The sequence below is a fragment of the Diabrotica virgifera genome, chromosome 10, assembly GCF_917563875.1.
Source record: "Diabrotica virgifera virgifera chromosome 10, PGI_DIABVI_V3a".
Lineage (NCBI taxonomy): Eukaryota > Metazoa > Arthropoda > Insecta > Coleoptera > Chrysomelidae > Diabrotica > Diabrotica virgifera.
This window is the reverse complement of record NC_065452.1, coordinates 133,491,349-133,508,847: the sequence shown is the minus strand read 5'-3', so window position 1 is coordinate 133,508,847 and position 17,499 is coordinate 133,491,349. Positions and strand designations below refer to the sequence as shown.

The window sequence follows — 17,499 nt, the reverse complement described above, 5'->3', positions numbered from 1 at the left end:
TTAATAAAAATCGGATAGGAAAAGCTATTCCGCATGATACACAAAATGTTTGAGAGAGCACTGAATGGAGAAGACATACTAGCAGAATATAGACTCAAGCATATATGACATCAATATTTAAGAAAAGAAATAAACTGCGAAAACTATCGAGGAATCAGATTTATATCGTCTATAGGTAGACAGTTTGGAAAGACCATAAAGGAAAAATTAGAAATAGATATAAAGGAGAAAATCGGAGATCAGGCAGGGTTCGCAGCGGGAAAATCATGATTAGATCATATTTACATGGTCGAACAACTAATAGAAAAAGAATGGCGAAAAATACATCCGTCCATTTGGCTTTTGTAGATCTTCAGAAGGCAGGGAAATCAGGTGAAGCCCTGCACAATCTAGTGTCGGAACTAGAAAGAAGTCTGCATCAGAAAGAAGTCGCCCTTGCTGAATTTTTGGATATAGAAGGTGCATTTGATAATACCTCAATCGAGTCTATACAAAGCGCACTGGTGAGGAAGAAAATCAACAACACAACATGCAAGTGGATTATTCAGATGCTTCAGAGCAGAATAATATCCACAGATACGCATAAAGATACCATAAATCTGAGGGCAACTAAGGGATGCTCTCAAGGCGGTGTATTGTCACCGTCATTATGGAACATAGTTGTCGATGATCTGATTCATGGGCTAAGCGCCCAAGGAATCTGGGTCCAGGGTTTTGCAGATGATATCGTAATAGTAACTAGGGGAAAATTTCCCAGCACCGTTGCGTATCAGATGCGATATGCCCTTCACTACATAGAGAACCTCTCCGTGAACCCTTCTAAAACTAAACTGGTAGCCTTTACAAATAAGAGGAAGCTTACTGGACTGAGTGAGCTGAAATTATTTGGAGAGGTACTGGAAAGAACCAATGAGGTTAAGTATCTAGGGGTAACCCTGGATTCGAAACTCAATTGGAATACTCATATTATATTACCCATATAACCAATAGGACTAAGCGGCTCTTCTGGAACTGCAGACGAGTTGTAGGTAAAACCTGGGGATTGAAACCAAAGGTGATATGTTGGTTGTACACATCAGTGATACGACCGACAGTAACTTATGGGTCAGTACTCTGGTGGAGAAAAACGGCTTTGCAATCTTGTGTGACCACTCTCACCACCCTATAAAGACAAGCGCTTCTAGATATAACAGGAGCCTTGAATAGAACAGGAACGGCTTCATTAGAGGCTATCACAGGTCTCCCTCCGCTGGAATTATATATTTCGGCGGTAGCCTTTATGACCCTCCTGAGACTTAAAGCAAACAATACTTGGAGGCCAAATTATGTATTGAATAGCCACACAAACATTACTGGGACTATACTTGAGGAATCCATCTTTATGATGAACTCAGATATGATGACACCAGAACTAATCTTCACTGAGAAGATTAACACAATTATACCATCTAGAGAACAAAAAGTCCCAAATATTAATGGGGACTTAATATGGTTCACTGATGGATCTAAAACTGCCCATGGTACTGGATCAGGAGTCTTTGGGCAAACATGTAACTATAATAAATCTTACAGCCTAGGTCAACATACAACGGTGTTCCAGGCTGAAGTTTTTGCTTTGGTGGCCTGCATTGATGAAATCATTGATGAAGACCCTAAAGCTAAGAGAATCAACATTTACACAGATAGCCAATCGGCTATTCTGGCTGTAAAGAACCCTCTCACCAAATCAAAACTGGTGAGAAACTGCAAAGATCTCCTCAATAACCTGGTAAAAGACAATAAAGTGTCTTTAATATAGGTGCCGGGTCATGACGGGGTGCATGGGAACGAACGAGCAGATATGTTAGCGAAACAAGGCTCGAGAGAAACTTTTGAAGGCCCAGAACCTTTCTGTGGAATCACTAAAAATGCTATGAAAAACGAGGTTCAGAAATGGCTGATAAAGAATCATCAAAATAAATGGAGAACCACTCAAGGGCAAATCCAGACTAAAAAAATAATCAAGAATATTGATAAAAAACTCTCGAACAGTTTGTTGAACCTAAATAAACGAGACATCAAAACGGTCACTGAAATGGTGACTGGACATTGCCGTTTAAGAAATCACCTATACACAGTGGCGTACTGAGCATGGTTCCGCGGGTTCCGCGGAAGCAGGGCCCGGGCCCCGCAGGGGCCCGCTTTAATGCGCTTTTTGCTTCTTTAGTTTCTAATTTGATGGGGACATTTTGAACTACACAAGTACCTACACACATAAAAAATGTAACTACTTAATAGATTTTAATTTTTGTGTACGTAAAACGAAGAATAACTATTCCTCAAAAAATTTGAAAACAAAATATATTGAAATACAGGGAATGCTGTTGTAAGGTTCTCTACACCTTTTACCTGCTTTTGCTTTCCAAAGACCATGTTTCAACATTTATAAAGACTAACCGCCAGGGCCTGACTACACGTGATAACTAAAAAACTTGTATATTAGCACGATTCATGAATAAGATGTAGGTAAACTACAAAGTTGTAAATATGCATTGCAAGTTTTATTGCAATAATCCCAATACAATGGGGTCGATACTGGTGTTTATAGAACCATCATCATTCAGCCTGTACTTTTATATAGGTAGGTGATTCTTAAAAATTGAAATTAAATTCTAAATATAGACAATAGTGGTAAGGATAACTAGACACTATAATATACGCTAATTTCTTTTTAAGAAAATCTCGTCGTTTGATAAAAGATATCAGCCCTACCGTTATCCAAGGTTTTTTTGATATTTTTTTATTTAAGCGATTTATCTCTCTGAAATTATTTAACTTATTTATAAATGTATCATATTATGCAATTTGAGAATCTATTTTGTTCATATAAATTTTATTCCAATGTTCATTTTTTAAAAGCTGTGTTAGTTTTCCGATATTAAGGTTTTTAATTATGACTGGAATTTTGGATGTAGAAAATTGTTGATTAACTATTTATATGGGAAATAAGCCACTTCTTCTTCTTCTCCTTCTTTTACCCTTTAATTCGTCCAATTTTGAATATAGGCTTCCCCCAGTTTCCTCCATTCGCTTCTGTTTAGTGCTTTCTGTTTCCAGTGCGTTCCTCCTATCTTTTTAATGTCGTCTCCCCATCTCATCTGGGGTCGTCCTCTTGCTCTCTTTCCTGTCCATGGTCTCCATTGTTGTATCGTACTATTCCACCTATTGTCCGTTTGTCTAGCGTTATGACCTGCGAAGCTCCATTTTAGCCTGGCTATATGTTGGCCTGCGTCTTTGACTTTTGTTCTATTTCTGACCCAGTTGTTTTGCTTTTTGTCTGTCAATTTTACTCCTAACATTGCTCTCTCCATGGCTCTTTGTGTCTTCATTATTTTATCCATGTTTGCCTTGGTCAAGGTCCATGTTTGGCATGCGTATGTGAGAATTGGGAGTATGCACTGGTCAAACACTCTTGTTTTTAAGTATTGTTGTATTTTTTTATTCTTTAGGGCCAATCTGACCCTTCGTTTTACCTCCGCTGTTTGGTTTTCCTTATTTATTTTTATCATCTGTCCCAAATATATATAATTATTAACCGCTTCTATTGTGGTGTCGTTTAGTATTACGTTTCTATTGTCTTGTGTGTTTGTCATTGTTTTTGTTTTGGCAAAATTCATTTTTAGACCTATTTGCTCGGATTCATTTGCTAGTTCGGTTAGCATGGTTTGTAGTTCTTCAAAACTTGATGCTATGACTACTACATCGTCTGCATATCTTAGGAGGTTTAGTTTCTTTCCATTTATGTTTATTCCCATGTTTGTCCATTCCATTGTTTTGAAAACATCTTCCAGTGCTAATGTAAATAGTTAAGGAGAAATAACATCTCCCTGTCGCACTCCTCTGTTAATTGGTATGGGTTTTGTGGTTTCTTCCAATTGTACTGTCATTGTTGCTTTCTTATATATTATGTATTAGCATTCTCTATCTGGAATCTATTCTACAGTTATTTATAGCTTTTTCTATTGCCCACATTTCCACGCTGTCAAATGCTTTTTCGTAGTCAACGAACGCTAAGTGCAGATCTATATGGTATTCGTTAGCTTTTTCTATTAGTGTCCTAATTGTTAGAAGATGGTCAGTGGTGCTATATCCCTTTCGGAATCCTGCCTGCTCTACTGGTTGATACGAGTCCAATTTGTGTGTTAGCCTGTTGTTGATAATCCTCATGAATAGTTTATACGTTTGCGACAGCAGTGAGATGGGTCTGTAATTTTTTAGGTCCTTTCTGTCGCCTTTCTTAAATAGCAGGATTGTAAGACTTTCGTTCCATTCGTCGGGTATTTCTCCTTTATGTAGACACTGATCAAACAGATTTCTTAATGTTTGTAAGATTTCTTCTTTCCCTTCTTTCAACATTTCAGCAAGGATTCCATCTGGTCCTGGTGCCTTGTTGTTCTTTAATTGTGATAGTGCTGCTTCTATTTCATAATTTTCTATTTTTGGTAATGTTTCTGAGTTTACATTCGTGATTGTTTTCTTGATATATTCCTGAGTGTTGAAGTTTGCGTCTTTCTTTGAGGTGTATAGTTTTTTATAAAAACTTTCTACTTCTTCTGATATCTTATCTTTTCTCCTCTCTTCCCGTCCTGTTTCATCCTTTATTGAAATGAGTAGTGGTTTCCCTAAATTTGGTCGTAAGCATTTTAGGCCCTTATTTCTCTCAATTACTTTCTCGATTTCATTTTCAGTGTGTTTTCTTAGATCCTCTCTGGTTTTTCTCCTAATAAGTTTGTTCAGTTCTAGAAATAAGCCACAATTAAATTGAAATAAGTAATTTTATTAACGTTTCGACGCCCAAATCGGGTGACGTTGTCAAAATACAAAATAATACTGATTTGACAACGACACCCGATTTTGGGCGTCGAAACGTTAATAAAATTACTTTTTTCAATTTAATTGTGGCTTATTTCCGATATAAATAGTTAATCATAAAAATGCCACAAGGAAATACCTTCAGAACAACATTAGAAAATTTTTGAGTTTCATTATTTATAAAAACGGCTGGCGTAAAGTGATCAATGATATGAGAATGAAGAACGATAGGATTAATATTAATTTACTGTTTTAATAGTCTATTGTTGTTTTTTAAGTTTCTAACATCAAAAGTAAGTAAATTTCGATAAAAATAATGTTAGTATCTATTTTTTTGGTTGTTAAAAAACGTCGTGAAAATCACCTTCTAATTAGCGTCCGAAATGATATTAATCGTTACAGCTTCACAAATTACTTTACTTATTGTGTTATGTTCGTGTAAAACTCCCTTAACCATGAATGTAGGTTGGTACTACTGTCATCTGAACGACAGCTGGAGATACTTAATACTGCGATAGAAAATGGAAACCATGTGCATAATTCTTTAAAATAAAGTATTTTACATCGAGTATTATTTCATTACAAATACTTACGTCCTTTAAGTACAAAGGACTTGACATTTGGCGACGAGGATAATGGATACAAATATTACAGACACTACATCAACTACAACGTTCCAACTACAGCCGGTACAAACACGAGTTCCTCGACTACAACTGCGATAGTTGCACCTGCTACAGCTCCAGTAATGTCTACACAAGTTTCTACATTCCAGTTTTCCGTTGAACCTTTTAACCAGACAGCTACAAAATGGTCCAGGTGGGTAAAACGGCTGGAAGGAGCATACAAAGTTTTTAAAATTCCAGAGGAAATGAAATTGCCCTATTTACTACATTACATGGGGTCGGAAGCATACGATACACTGTGCGATAAACTAGCTCCAGAGGTCCCTGAAGACAAGTCATATGAGGATACAGTTAAGTTAATGGATAATTTTTACAACCCTGCACCACTTGAAATTGCTGAAATATTTAGGTTTCAATCAAAAAGACAAGCAGAAGGCGAAAGTATACAAGAATACCTACATTCTCTACAGAAACTTGCCATAAACTGCAACTTTTCCACATATTTAAAAAGTGCTATACGAAATCAGTTTGTTTTTGGTTTACAGTCAAAGAGGATTCAAGCCAGACTATTAGAAACAAAGGGATTGGACTTGGACCGAGCCGTAGAAATTGCAGCAAGCATGGAAACTTCAGAAAAGGATAGTAATCAATTTTCTCACAACAATAATTACAATCAGGCTAGTATAAATGTTTTAAATGCGAAAGCAAAAAGTTTTCATAAAAATACAAACACTAGTAAATTTAATGATAATAATACAGTAAATAATCATAGTAGCTCTCCTAATAATACTTTTACAATGTCAAATAACCGTAATAGGGCTTGTTATAGATGCGGAGACACCTCGCATTTAGCCGATAAATGTAATAAAAAGCATTTAATCTGTAACTTTTGTAAAAACGTCGGACACATTCAAAAAGTTTGTTTAAAGGCACAACAAAATTCACACAGGCAAGTAAATTCAGTAAACTCTGCTCAAGAGGTCTTAGAAGTAAATGCTGGAAATTGCAAAGATAAATTTTTTATAAATTTAAAAGTGAATGGTAATATTTTAAATTTTGAAATTGATTCTGGCGCTGCTGTTACAATCATAAATAAAAATATATTTGAAAAATATTTTCCTGCATTACAATTACAAAAATCGGATGTTAAATTAACTACATACTGCAAAAATAATTTGAATGTTTTAGGTTTAGTTTCAGTGGAGGTTGAGCACCAGGAATTAAAGCACACTCTAAAGTTGTATGTGGTGGATGGTGATGGCTACTCACTGGTTGGTCGAGAGTGGATACATGCTCTGGAAATCAATTTACATCAGGTAAATACAATTCTACATGAAAATTTTGAAATTGCAACTTTGTTAGATAAATATAAACATTTATTTGAAAAGTCAGTTGGTGAAATAAAAGGGTTAGAGGCTGAAATTTATCTAAAACCTGGTACTAAAGCAAAATTTTGTAAGGCCCGTCCTGTAGCTTTTGCATTACGCCCTAAAGTTGAGGCAGAATTAGAGTCCTTAGTAAATCAGGGAGTCTTAAAGAAAGTAGCATTTTCGGACTGGGCAACTCCTATTGTTCCTGTAGTTAAACAAAATGGGGACATACGCATTTGTGGTGATTTTAAAATCACATTAAACCCTTGCATTGAAGTGGATGAATACCCTTTACCTACACCAGATGACCTACTTTCCCAATTAGCAGGTGGGGACAAATATACAAAAATAGATATTACGAAAGCTTACTTACACTTGCCAATAAAAGATGAAATGAAACATTTACTTACATTAAACACCCATAAAGGTTTATTTCAACCAAATCGATTAATGTTTGGAATTGCTAGTGCTCCTGCCAAATGGCAACGTTTAATGGAGCAAATGCTACAAGGAATAGATGGTATTTCAATATTTCAGGATGATATAAGAATTACAGCTCCAAATAATACCTTACATTTACAAAGACTTGAACAAGTTTTAAAGAAATTATCTGAACATAATTTACATATAAATTTGGATAAAAGCGAATTTTTCAAAGACGAGATTGACTACTGTGGATATAAGATGAGTAAAACGGGTGTGTCTACTAGTGCAGATAAGGTAACTGCAATTGCAAATGCTCCAATACCTACAAACAGAACTCAAGTTCGGAGTTTCTGTGGCCTAATTAATTATTACAGACGTTTTTTAAAAGATACTTCTACAATTTTACAACCATTAAATAATTTACTTAAAAAGAATGTCAATTTTAAATGGTCGAATACTTGTCAAACTGCGTTTGACAAAGCAAAAAAACTCATTCTAGAAATGTTTTATGTCACTATGACCCAAATTTACCATTAGTACTAGCAACTGATGCATCACCCTATGGGGTAGGTGCAGTACTTTCACATATCTTTTCAGATGGTACAGAGAGACCCTTACAGTTTGCTTCTCAAACTCTTACTACTACACAGCAAAGGTACTCACAAATAGACAAAGAAGCTTACAGCATAATTTTTGGAGTAAAAAAATTTTACAATTATTTATGTGCTAGGAAATTTACTTTGCTCACTGATCATAAACCGTTAGTTCAAATTTTTGCACCTGATAAAAGCCTACCAGTTTTAAGTGCAACAAGAATGCAACATTATGCAATTTTCTTACAAGGTTTGAATTATGACATTCGTTACAAAAATACAGATTCTCATCTCAATGCTGACGCACTTTCACGTCTACCTATAAAATCAGAACAAAATTTCACACATGATGAGCCAGATATTTTTGAAATAAATCAAATTGAAACTTTGCCTACAAATATTAGAGATCTAGCTTTTCATACAAAAAATGATCATACCTTAAAAAAATTACTTGTTGGGTTAAAAACAGGAAAACCTGTTGATAAACGATTTAGCTTCAATATAAATCAAGCTGAATTTTCATTACAATCTGATGTTATTATGAGAGGACAAAGAGTAGTTATACCTACTAAAGTGAGAAATAAAATTTTGACAGAATTACATACTGCACATTTTGGAATAGTTAGAATGAAATCTTTAGCTCGTAGTTATTGCTGGTGGCCTCACATAGACCAGGATATTGAGTCACTTTGTAAAAATTGTTTAGAGTGCAATAAGCACAAGAACAACCCAATTAAAGATAATTCTCATATATGGGAGCCACCAAAATTTTGTTTTGAACGAGTGCATGCTGATTACGCTGGACCTTTCAATGGAGGTTATTATTTTATATTGGTAGATTCCTTCAGTAAATGGCCTGAAATTCATTTTACAAAAAATACTACTACAAAAACTACTATTGAAATTTGCCGAAAAATTTTTACAACTTTTGGTATTCCTAAAGTTTTTGTTACAGACAATGGTAGACAATTTGACTCTCATGAGTTTAGAACTTTTATGAAAGATAATGGAATTACACAAAAATTTACTGCACCCTACCATCCTGCAACTAATGGACAGGGAGAGAGATATGTCCAAATACTAAAAAAATGTTTAAGGGCTATGCGAAGTGAGGGAAATGACAGGGAGTTTGAATTATGTAAGCTACTTATGCAATACCGCAGAAGCCCACATACAGTTACAGGTAAAAGTCCCTCAGAACTTATGTTAGGAAGACAAATAAGGAATAGATTAGATTTACTTAAACCTTCATGTAGTGATAGAGTTACCTATACTGATATGAGTCTAAGAAACTTTGATATAGGAACTAGGGTTTCCGTGAGGGATTATTTTCATTCTAAATGGCAATTTGGCATTATTGTACTCAGATTAGGGTTATTGCATTATTTAATTCAGTTAGATGATGGTAGAACATGGAAACGTCATGTAGACCAAATACGGCAAATTGGGGAATATACTCCATCTCAAAATAATCCAACATGTTACATTCCGGATACCATTACTCACAATTTGATTCCGAGGGAGGCATCAATTCCAGAGCACAGTGTCTCACCACCACCTACCGAAGTGATTACTGATGAATCCGAAATTTCAAACAATATGGAAAGTTCGAATAGTGTACCTGGGGCTCAAACTGAAACTGAGGAACCCATTTTAAGGCGTTCCACTAGAGTAAGGAAACCTGTTACCAGACTGAATTTGTAAGTACTTTTACTTCTAGTTAACTTTTGTAATTCATGGTCAAGGGAGGAGGTGTTATGTTCGTGTAAAACTCCCTTAACCATGAATGTAGGTTGGTACTACTGTCATCTGAACGACAGCTGGAGATACTTAATACTGCGATAGAAAATGGAAACCATGTGCATAATTCTTTAAAATAAAGTATTTTACATCGAGTATTATTTCATTACAAATACTTACGTCCTTTAAGTACAAAGGACTTGACATATTGTTTATAAGATATGTAAGATTCGTTGGCTCAAAGTGCTTATTTTTGAAAAGGCTGTAGTCAAATGGGGTAAACGAGTCACTAAACACAAGTGTTTGCAAAATTTGAACAGGCATATCGTATAACCAATTTTTGTCTTCAGGAAAACAAAATGTCCAAAATATTCACAACAGCAAAAACCTATATTTTTTTATACTAGTTGAGATTTTTGAAGTTGAGTTATTTTGAAAAACCAATTTTTTTTCAAACGTATTAATTTTTTTGTTAACTTAAAACCAAATTGTTTTCAAAATTGAGCACTTTAAAGCGGTAAAACTTACAGATCATATAAGCCAGGGGTCACCAATTATATTCCCTGAGGGTCCGTTTCTAAAACTTATGACACTTCCGTTTCAAAACGTGTTTTTTTTTTGAAAAATCAACATATTCATTCACAAATAACTCGAAAAGTATTGACTTAGTGAAAACACTATGGTTGCTTAGAATTAGTCGGTTTATTAAATTTCAGACTTATATTGAACGTATGTTTTTCACCCGAGAAGGTGCACCCCTAGGGCAACACCCCTAGGGTAGAAGCGCACATCGGTACAATAGGTATTTCATCTCAATCCGAGCAGTTCTTTAAAATTCACAGCAAAAACCGTGAGTAAATGAACTATAAATTAGTTTGAGTTTTTATGAAATATTTTATGATATATGATGATTTATATTCAATGTTTTGGGCGGGGCTCCGCATCCTAACAGGAACCAGGGCCCGCTGATCTATCAGTACGCCAGTGCCTATACAAACTAGGAAAGGTGAATGAACCATGGTGCAGAAAGTGCGAAATGGAAGAAGAAACTGCCATACACATACTATGCCATTGCAGTGTGCTAGGTGATGTAAGTCAGGACTTCACTGGTCTAATGAGGTTTGAACCAGAAGAGATCCTAAAACTACCAATAAGAAAACTGTTGGCCTTCGTTGAGGCCACAGGACTTATTAAAGTTTAAGGAGAAGAACAGGGTTTGGTACAAAGCTTTTATGACCAAGTGCCAGAGACTAACGAGTCTCGCCTGAGTTAAGAAGAAGAAGAAGAAGAAGAAGAAGGCCTATGAATCGATACCTAGAATCACGCTAGAGAAGAACCTCGAAGTTCCACGAATATTAATAAAAGCAGTAAAAGCACTCTTCAAGAATAACAAAGTAGCTATCAAAACGGGCAATAGAATATGCAGTCCATTTAAGACGATAAAGGGACTACTACAGGGCTGCTCCACATCCCATACACTGTACAAAATATTCCTAGAAAAAAACCCTGAAAATATGGAAAAGAAAGTGCGAAGGAATGGGTATACCAGTAAGAAATTAATACCTATATACCCTAAGTTTTGCTGACGACCAAATAGTCATCACACGAGACGAAAATTACCTCAGCTTTAATGCTTTATGATGAGAAAACTGTAACAGAAATAAACAAAGAATGGAATGAACATAAATCTAAAGAAAACTGAATACCTAACATCGGTGAATACAGAAATAAAACAGCTGGAAATAGTCGAAGGTCAACAAATCAAAGGAACAGACAAGTACCGGGTGTCCCAATAAGAATGGCTCTCGGCCATATCTCAGGCTCCGTTTATAGTACAGCTTTGAGAAAAAAATATTTATAACAAAAGTTGCGTCGGGAAAAGCCTGGAAATTATTTTCATAATTCTAGGTCCACCGCTAGACGGCGTAATTGAATATCAAAAATTAAAAAAATCAAAATTTTACAAAATTTACCTAATGAAAGGGCACTGGAAATCCAATCATCGTATTCTTCATAAAATTCTGCGCATATTTGATTTCACAAGTTTAAGTCTAGCTTTGCAAATAAGAGGTGGGGGTGAGTGAGAACCTTGTTATGAAAAAATCGCTGTAAGTCTGGTTTTGCTTAATCGATTTTTGCAAACTTGGTCTTGTTGAAAACAGCTCTTCTTCGTCAATGTAAGAGTATTATTTTCGAAATAGCCTAATAAGTAATATGCCAGCTAGTAGGCGTTATTTAATTATTTTTGGAAATCTAGTTTTCTTTGGAGAATATTAAATACAAGTATGCATTTTTAATGCTGTATTACAAAATTAGACTAAATTCACAACAGAATACCAAAAACCACATGTCGATATCTTTTTTCTATCTCGAGATATCTTAAGAAACGTGTAAATTTTAAACAACTGTAAAGGTCACCGGTAAACGAAGTTAAGGAAAACTAGTGTGCTATGGAAAAAACAAAGAAACATTTTTCAGATGTAAACGTATATAATTAATAAAAACAACAATAAGACAAACAACACTATAAAATATAGCAAAGAAATAAAAGCAACTAGGTACTTACCTAGTGACGACCTAAATTTTCAAATTGTTGCCCATCATTTTCGATGCAAGCATTTACTCTTTCAAGAGTAGATTGAACAGCAGTCTCAATTTCTGCTTTCGCAATGCTTTGAATGGCGTTTCGTATTTTCTAGATTATGTTTTCTCGAGTAGTGGGTCTAGCGTCAAATACAAGGTCTTTAATCCGTCCCCATAAATAAAAGTCTAAAACAGTTAAATCTGTTGCTATTCAATCTACTCTTAAATGCTTGCATCAAAAATGATGGGCAACAATTTGAACATTTAGGCAATCACTAAGTACTAAATAAGTAGTTGCTTTTATTTCTTTTTTATATTTAATAGTGTTGTTTCTCTTATTGTTGTTTTAATTAATTATATACGTTTACATCTCGAAAATGTTTATTTGTTTTTTTCCATAGCACACTACTTTTCCTTAACCTCGTTTACCAGTGAGAGTAACATTTTTGTTTAATATTTACACATTTCTTAAGATATCTCGAGATGGAAAAAAGGTATCGACATGCGGTTTTCGGTATTCTGTTGCTAATTTGGTCTAATTTTGTTATACAGGGTTAAAAATGCATACTTGTATTTAATATTTTTCAAAGAAAACTAGATTTCTAAAAATAATTAAATAGCACCTCCTAGCTTGCATATTACTTATTAGGCTATTTCGAAAATAAGACTCTTACATTGACGAAAAAGAGGTGTTTTCAACAAGACCAAGTATGCAAAATTCGATTTAGCAGAACCGGACTTACAGCTATTTTTTCATAAGAAGGTTCCCACTCACCCCCACCTCTTATTTGCAATGGTAGACTTAAACTTGTGAAATCAAATATGCGCAGAATTTTATGAAGAATACGATGATGGGATTTCCAGTGCCCTTTCATTAGGCAAATTTTGTAAAAAATTTATTTTTTAATTTTTGATATTCAATTACGCCCTCTAGCGGTGGACCTACAATTATGAAAATAATTTACAGGCTTTTCCTGATGCAACTTTTGTTACAAATATTTTTTTCTAAAAGCTGTACTATAAACGGTTCCTAAGATATGGCCGAGGGCCATTCTTGTTGGGACACCCGGTACATGTATTTAGGTTTCATAATATCAAACAAAGGAACAACTAGAGAAGATATAAAACATAGACTAGGACAAACAAGAGATTGCGTACGAAAATTGAACCCGGCACTGTGGGATAAGAACATCAGTATAAAAACAAAAAGAACAATATATAAGAACACGACAAGAAGTATCGTGACATGGGTGTGAAAATTGGATAATAAATAAGAAAACCAAAAACAAAATAAGAGCGACAGAGATGGAATTCCTACGGAGAAGCTACAGAGTAACAAGAGATAGAATAAATAACATAAAGATTAAGAAAATAATGGGAAATAACTCAGATATAATAATCTACATAGAATATAAGAGATTAACGGACAGGTCAGAAGAGCAGAAAAAAAAAAAAGTTGGCTAAACAGAATAACAGAGTGGATTCCGATAGGAAGAAGAAAGAGAGGCAGACGCCGAAAATCTTTCAGGAATGAAGTGGATGAAGCAATGGAAAGAAGAAATCTGCAGGACGGGGACTGCAAAATAGAAAGAACTGGAGAGAACGGTTGAGTGAAGGAATACAGTGAAAATTGTGGAAATCCTTAGTATATATGCTATATATGCCCAACACCGAAAGGTACGAATGGGCTTAACTGATTAAATAAAAAAAATAAAAAAAAAATAAAAAATATATGCTATGTGGTATGTAGCACTGTTTTATTGGCTGCCCATACCTATATCTTACAGTTTAACCCCCAAAATGCTCATAATATTATTTGTATATCAAATTGACCTACCTGATATAGCACAAACCACCTCAGTTGCCACTTGCTGCTATCTGCAGACCGTTTGTGAAGATAACCTGATTTAGCATGATCATAGTGAGCCCTTTCCGACAACATTAGTAGTTGATTTTCATTTACACGAATAGTTCTTTGCATCTTAGGACTTAACATTATTCTGGCAAGGTTATTTGGCTTTATTGTATCAACTACGTTGTGTTATAGGTTCGATCCAGACATTAAGCAGTACATCTGGAGATGCCTTATGTGGAACCTTGCATCCTGCAAAAAAAGGCTACTGTTATGCTACCTGCCCATTCACTCACCCCGATCGCCCCTAACAGACACTCTTCCGCCTAAAAACAGCCCCAAATGGCCAGAAAATATACCTGCAGAAGAATAGACGAGATAATTTTTTAGGGCTGCTACTTTCTGAAACTTTCTGTCCCGATTATACCCCGGTTAGTGGAATTTCACATAACAAAATTCCTCTAACCGGGGTTTAATCGGGACAGAAAGTTGTAGAAAGTACCGGCCCTTAATCTCACGATAACAAATACGCCAGGGAAATAAGGAAAAAATATACCATGTTCGGGACACTTGAGAAGCCAGGTTGCAAATGGGTTTTTTGGGTACTGCATACCTAATACAATATAAATACAAAAATGCCCGTTAGAGTTTTGACGAGAATTTTAGTTATTAACAAATAAGTGTCAAAAATGGCAGTTTTTTCGTTTAAATCGCCACAGGTAAAAATAGGGTAATTAAATATCTTATTTATAATATGTTTCTTTTAGTAGATGAGCAAAGGTTTGTAATGGCAGTTTTTAAAATTTAGTCCGATCATTTGTTGCTTCGGAAATTTCAAAATAAAACTAAACTTTCGAAAATAAAAAACTTGCTATAACTTTTGCAAAAATGACCTTAAGACTTTCATATTGTACGAAAAGTTGAGTCAAACCATCCACATAATGCACAAAAAAATTTAAGACGATTCGTCAATTAGGTTAAATATTATTCAATTTGTTTATCCCAAAGAGCTTGTTTGCAATGTTATTATTTAGAAAATAATACTGATATAGCAATTCTATGAAAACCACATGAAATAAGAATAGTTATTTTTCCAACATATTTAAAAAAAAAACATTAAGAAGTCATTTTTATCATTCCGAAAAGATTTTTCTAAAGTAGGGTAATTTTTGGCATATAAACAATTCGAATAACTTTGTTAATATTAACTCTAGACTAAAACTACTTTGGGATTTAAAAAGCTAGTATTTTTACACAAATTTTCAAAAAAAACTTTTTCGCCTAGGTTAATCACGGTCAAAGTTAGCCACATTTTTTATTTAATTCACAGCTACTTTGTTTATAACAATTAAGCAATCTAACTAGCGCCATTTTGAAGTTCAAGGATATAGTTTATGTGTAGAAGTCTGAGTAAAATTATAACTTCAATAAAGTGGTTAATAAAGCTTTAAAAGTTACGTCCTAACGAAATCGATTCGTGGTCACTGGAGGGGAATTATTAAAATCCGTGCACTCAAAAAATGAAATTGATTCTTCAAGCATATGCTGCAATTAATATCTCCTGAGCTTGTTGATGGATTTTGATCATAATTTTTTTAATTTGTACGTACTCGTAGTCTTGTAGAGTACGTTATGTAAACTTATCCCCACCTAACATTACAAAATGTTAGGGGGAACTCCCCTTCTCACTCAGGAATATGAAAAATAGATTACGACCGATTCTAAGACCTACCGAATATACCTACCGAATATACCGAATGTACAGTCGCGGTCACTGAATAGTTTACACCTTCATTTTTATAATGTAATACTGTAAAATGGCAGTGTCGTACGGAGTTAATAAATTAATGTCAAATTGCTTGTCAAAAATTTCGCGCGTATCGAAAAATAAAATTAAAAGCTATTAAACGCGTCCAAAATGCCTATAGACATTTAAATGATGCCCAAACTCAATAATTTTATCTAAATTTTATTCAAAAAAACTTCTTTCTATAATTTCCATTTTGTTACATTTTGTAAAAGAGATTTATTTTATTTTGATTTTTTAATTTTAATCAAACTATTCTGGGTCTGCCACTGGTAACGTCACTTTGACGTAAAAGATGCGTTTAAACGAGCTAAAAATTCAAAAAATTGGCCATTGGATATTAAAGGGTGTAAACTATTCAATGGCCACAACTGTACATATATAATTTCATAAAAATCGGTCAAGCGATCTCGGAGGAGTATGACAACTAACACTGTGACAGGAGGATTTTATAGATGCAAATATATAGATGGCTATTAAAAAATAGGGGTTGGTGATGGAAGACTGAAAATGAAGGGTTGTATGTATTTTTTAATTCTACACCATATAAAATGAAGGTAAACAATTTTCTCAAAAAAAAATTTAAAAAAAATGTCAAGGGGGCAACCCCCTTACCCTTCTAATTTATGGGTATGAAAAACAGGTTAGAACCTATTCTCAGTCCTACAGGATATACGTGTAAAATTTCATAAAAATTGGTCAAGCCGTTTCGGAGGAGTATGGTAACTAACACTGTTACAGAAGAATTTTATGTATATAGAAGTAACTGTGAATTAAATAATAAAAGTGGCTAACTTTTAGGCAAAAAGCTTTTTTTTTAATTCGTGTAAATATACCAGCTTTTGAAATCCCAAAGTAGATTTACTCTACAGTCAATATTAAAAAACCTATTCAAATTGTTTTTAAGCCAAAAATGACTCTACTTTAGTCAAATATTTTCGGAATGATAAAAATGACTTTTTATAGATTTTTTTAAATGCTTTGAAAATATAAGTGTTCTTCTTGCATGTGGTTTCCAAAGTATTGCTATATCATTATTATTTTCTGAACAATAGCATTGCAAAAAAAGCGCTCTTTTGGATAAACAAATTGAATAAAATTTATACTAATTGACGAATCGTCTTGAAATTTTTTGTGCATATACTGGCTGTCTCAACTTTTCATGCAACATCGAAGTATTAACTGCATTTTCGCAAAAGTTATAGCAAATTTTTTATTTTCGAAATTTTAGTTTTATTTTGCAATTAGCGAAGCAACAAAATGATCGAACCAAAATTCAAAAACTGCCATTTTGATCCTTTGCTCATCTACTAAAAGATGAATACTCTAAATAAGATATTTATTGACTCTATTTTTAGCTGTAGCGATTTAAACGAAAAAACTGCCATTTTTGACGATTATTTGTTAATAACTAAAATTCTCGTCCGAACTGTGACGGGCATTTTTGTATTTTTAATGTATTAGGTATATAGTACCCAAAAAAACCCATTTGCAACCTGGCTGCTCAAGTCTCCTGACAAAACCTTATTTCTCTAGACTAAAATGTCTACCTTCTGTCTGGTATTAGAAAACCTTGTATTTTATTAATTTTATAATACACACAACGCAAAAGTCTAAGGATATTTTAATAATTTGACAATACCAATGACAG

The 17,499-nt window shown here is 34.2% G+C and overlaps 1 protein-coding gene across 1 annotated transcript in view; it reads right to left on the bottom strand.

Moving 5' to 3' along the window:
* LOC114336429 (ras-specific guanine nucleotide-releasing factor 2-like) overlaps window positions 1–17,499 on the bottom strand; it is a 155,576-nt gene that overhangs the window by 100,906 nt on the left and 37,171 nt on the right. Inside the window, exon 2 of the mRNA XM_050663572.1 lies at window positions 14,027–14,293. Coding sequence (XP_050519529.1) covers window positions 14,027–14,185 — 159 coding nt within the window. The 5' untranslated portion in view covers window positions 14,186–14,293. The remainder of the gene's footprint in view (window positions 1–14,026; window positions 14,294–17,499) is intronic.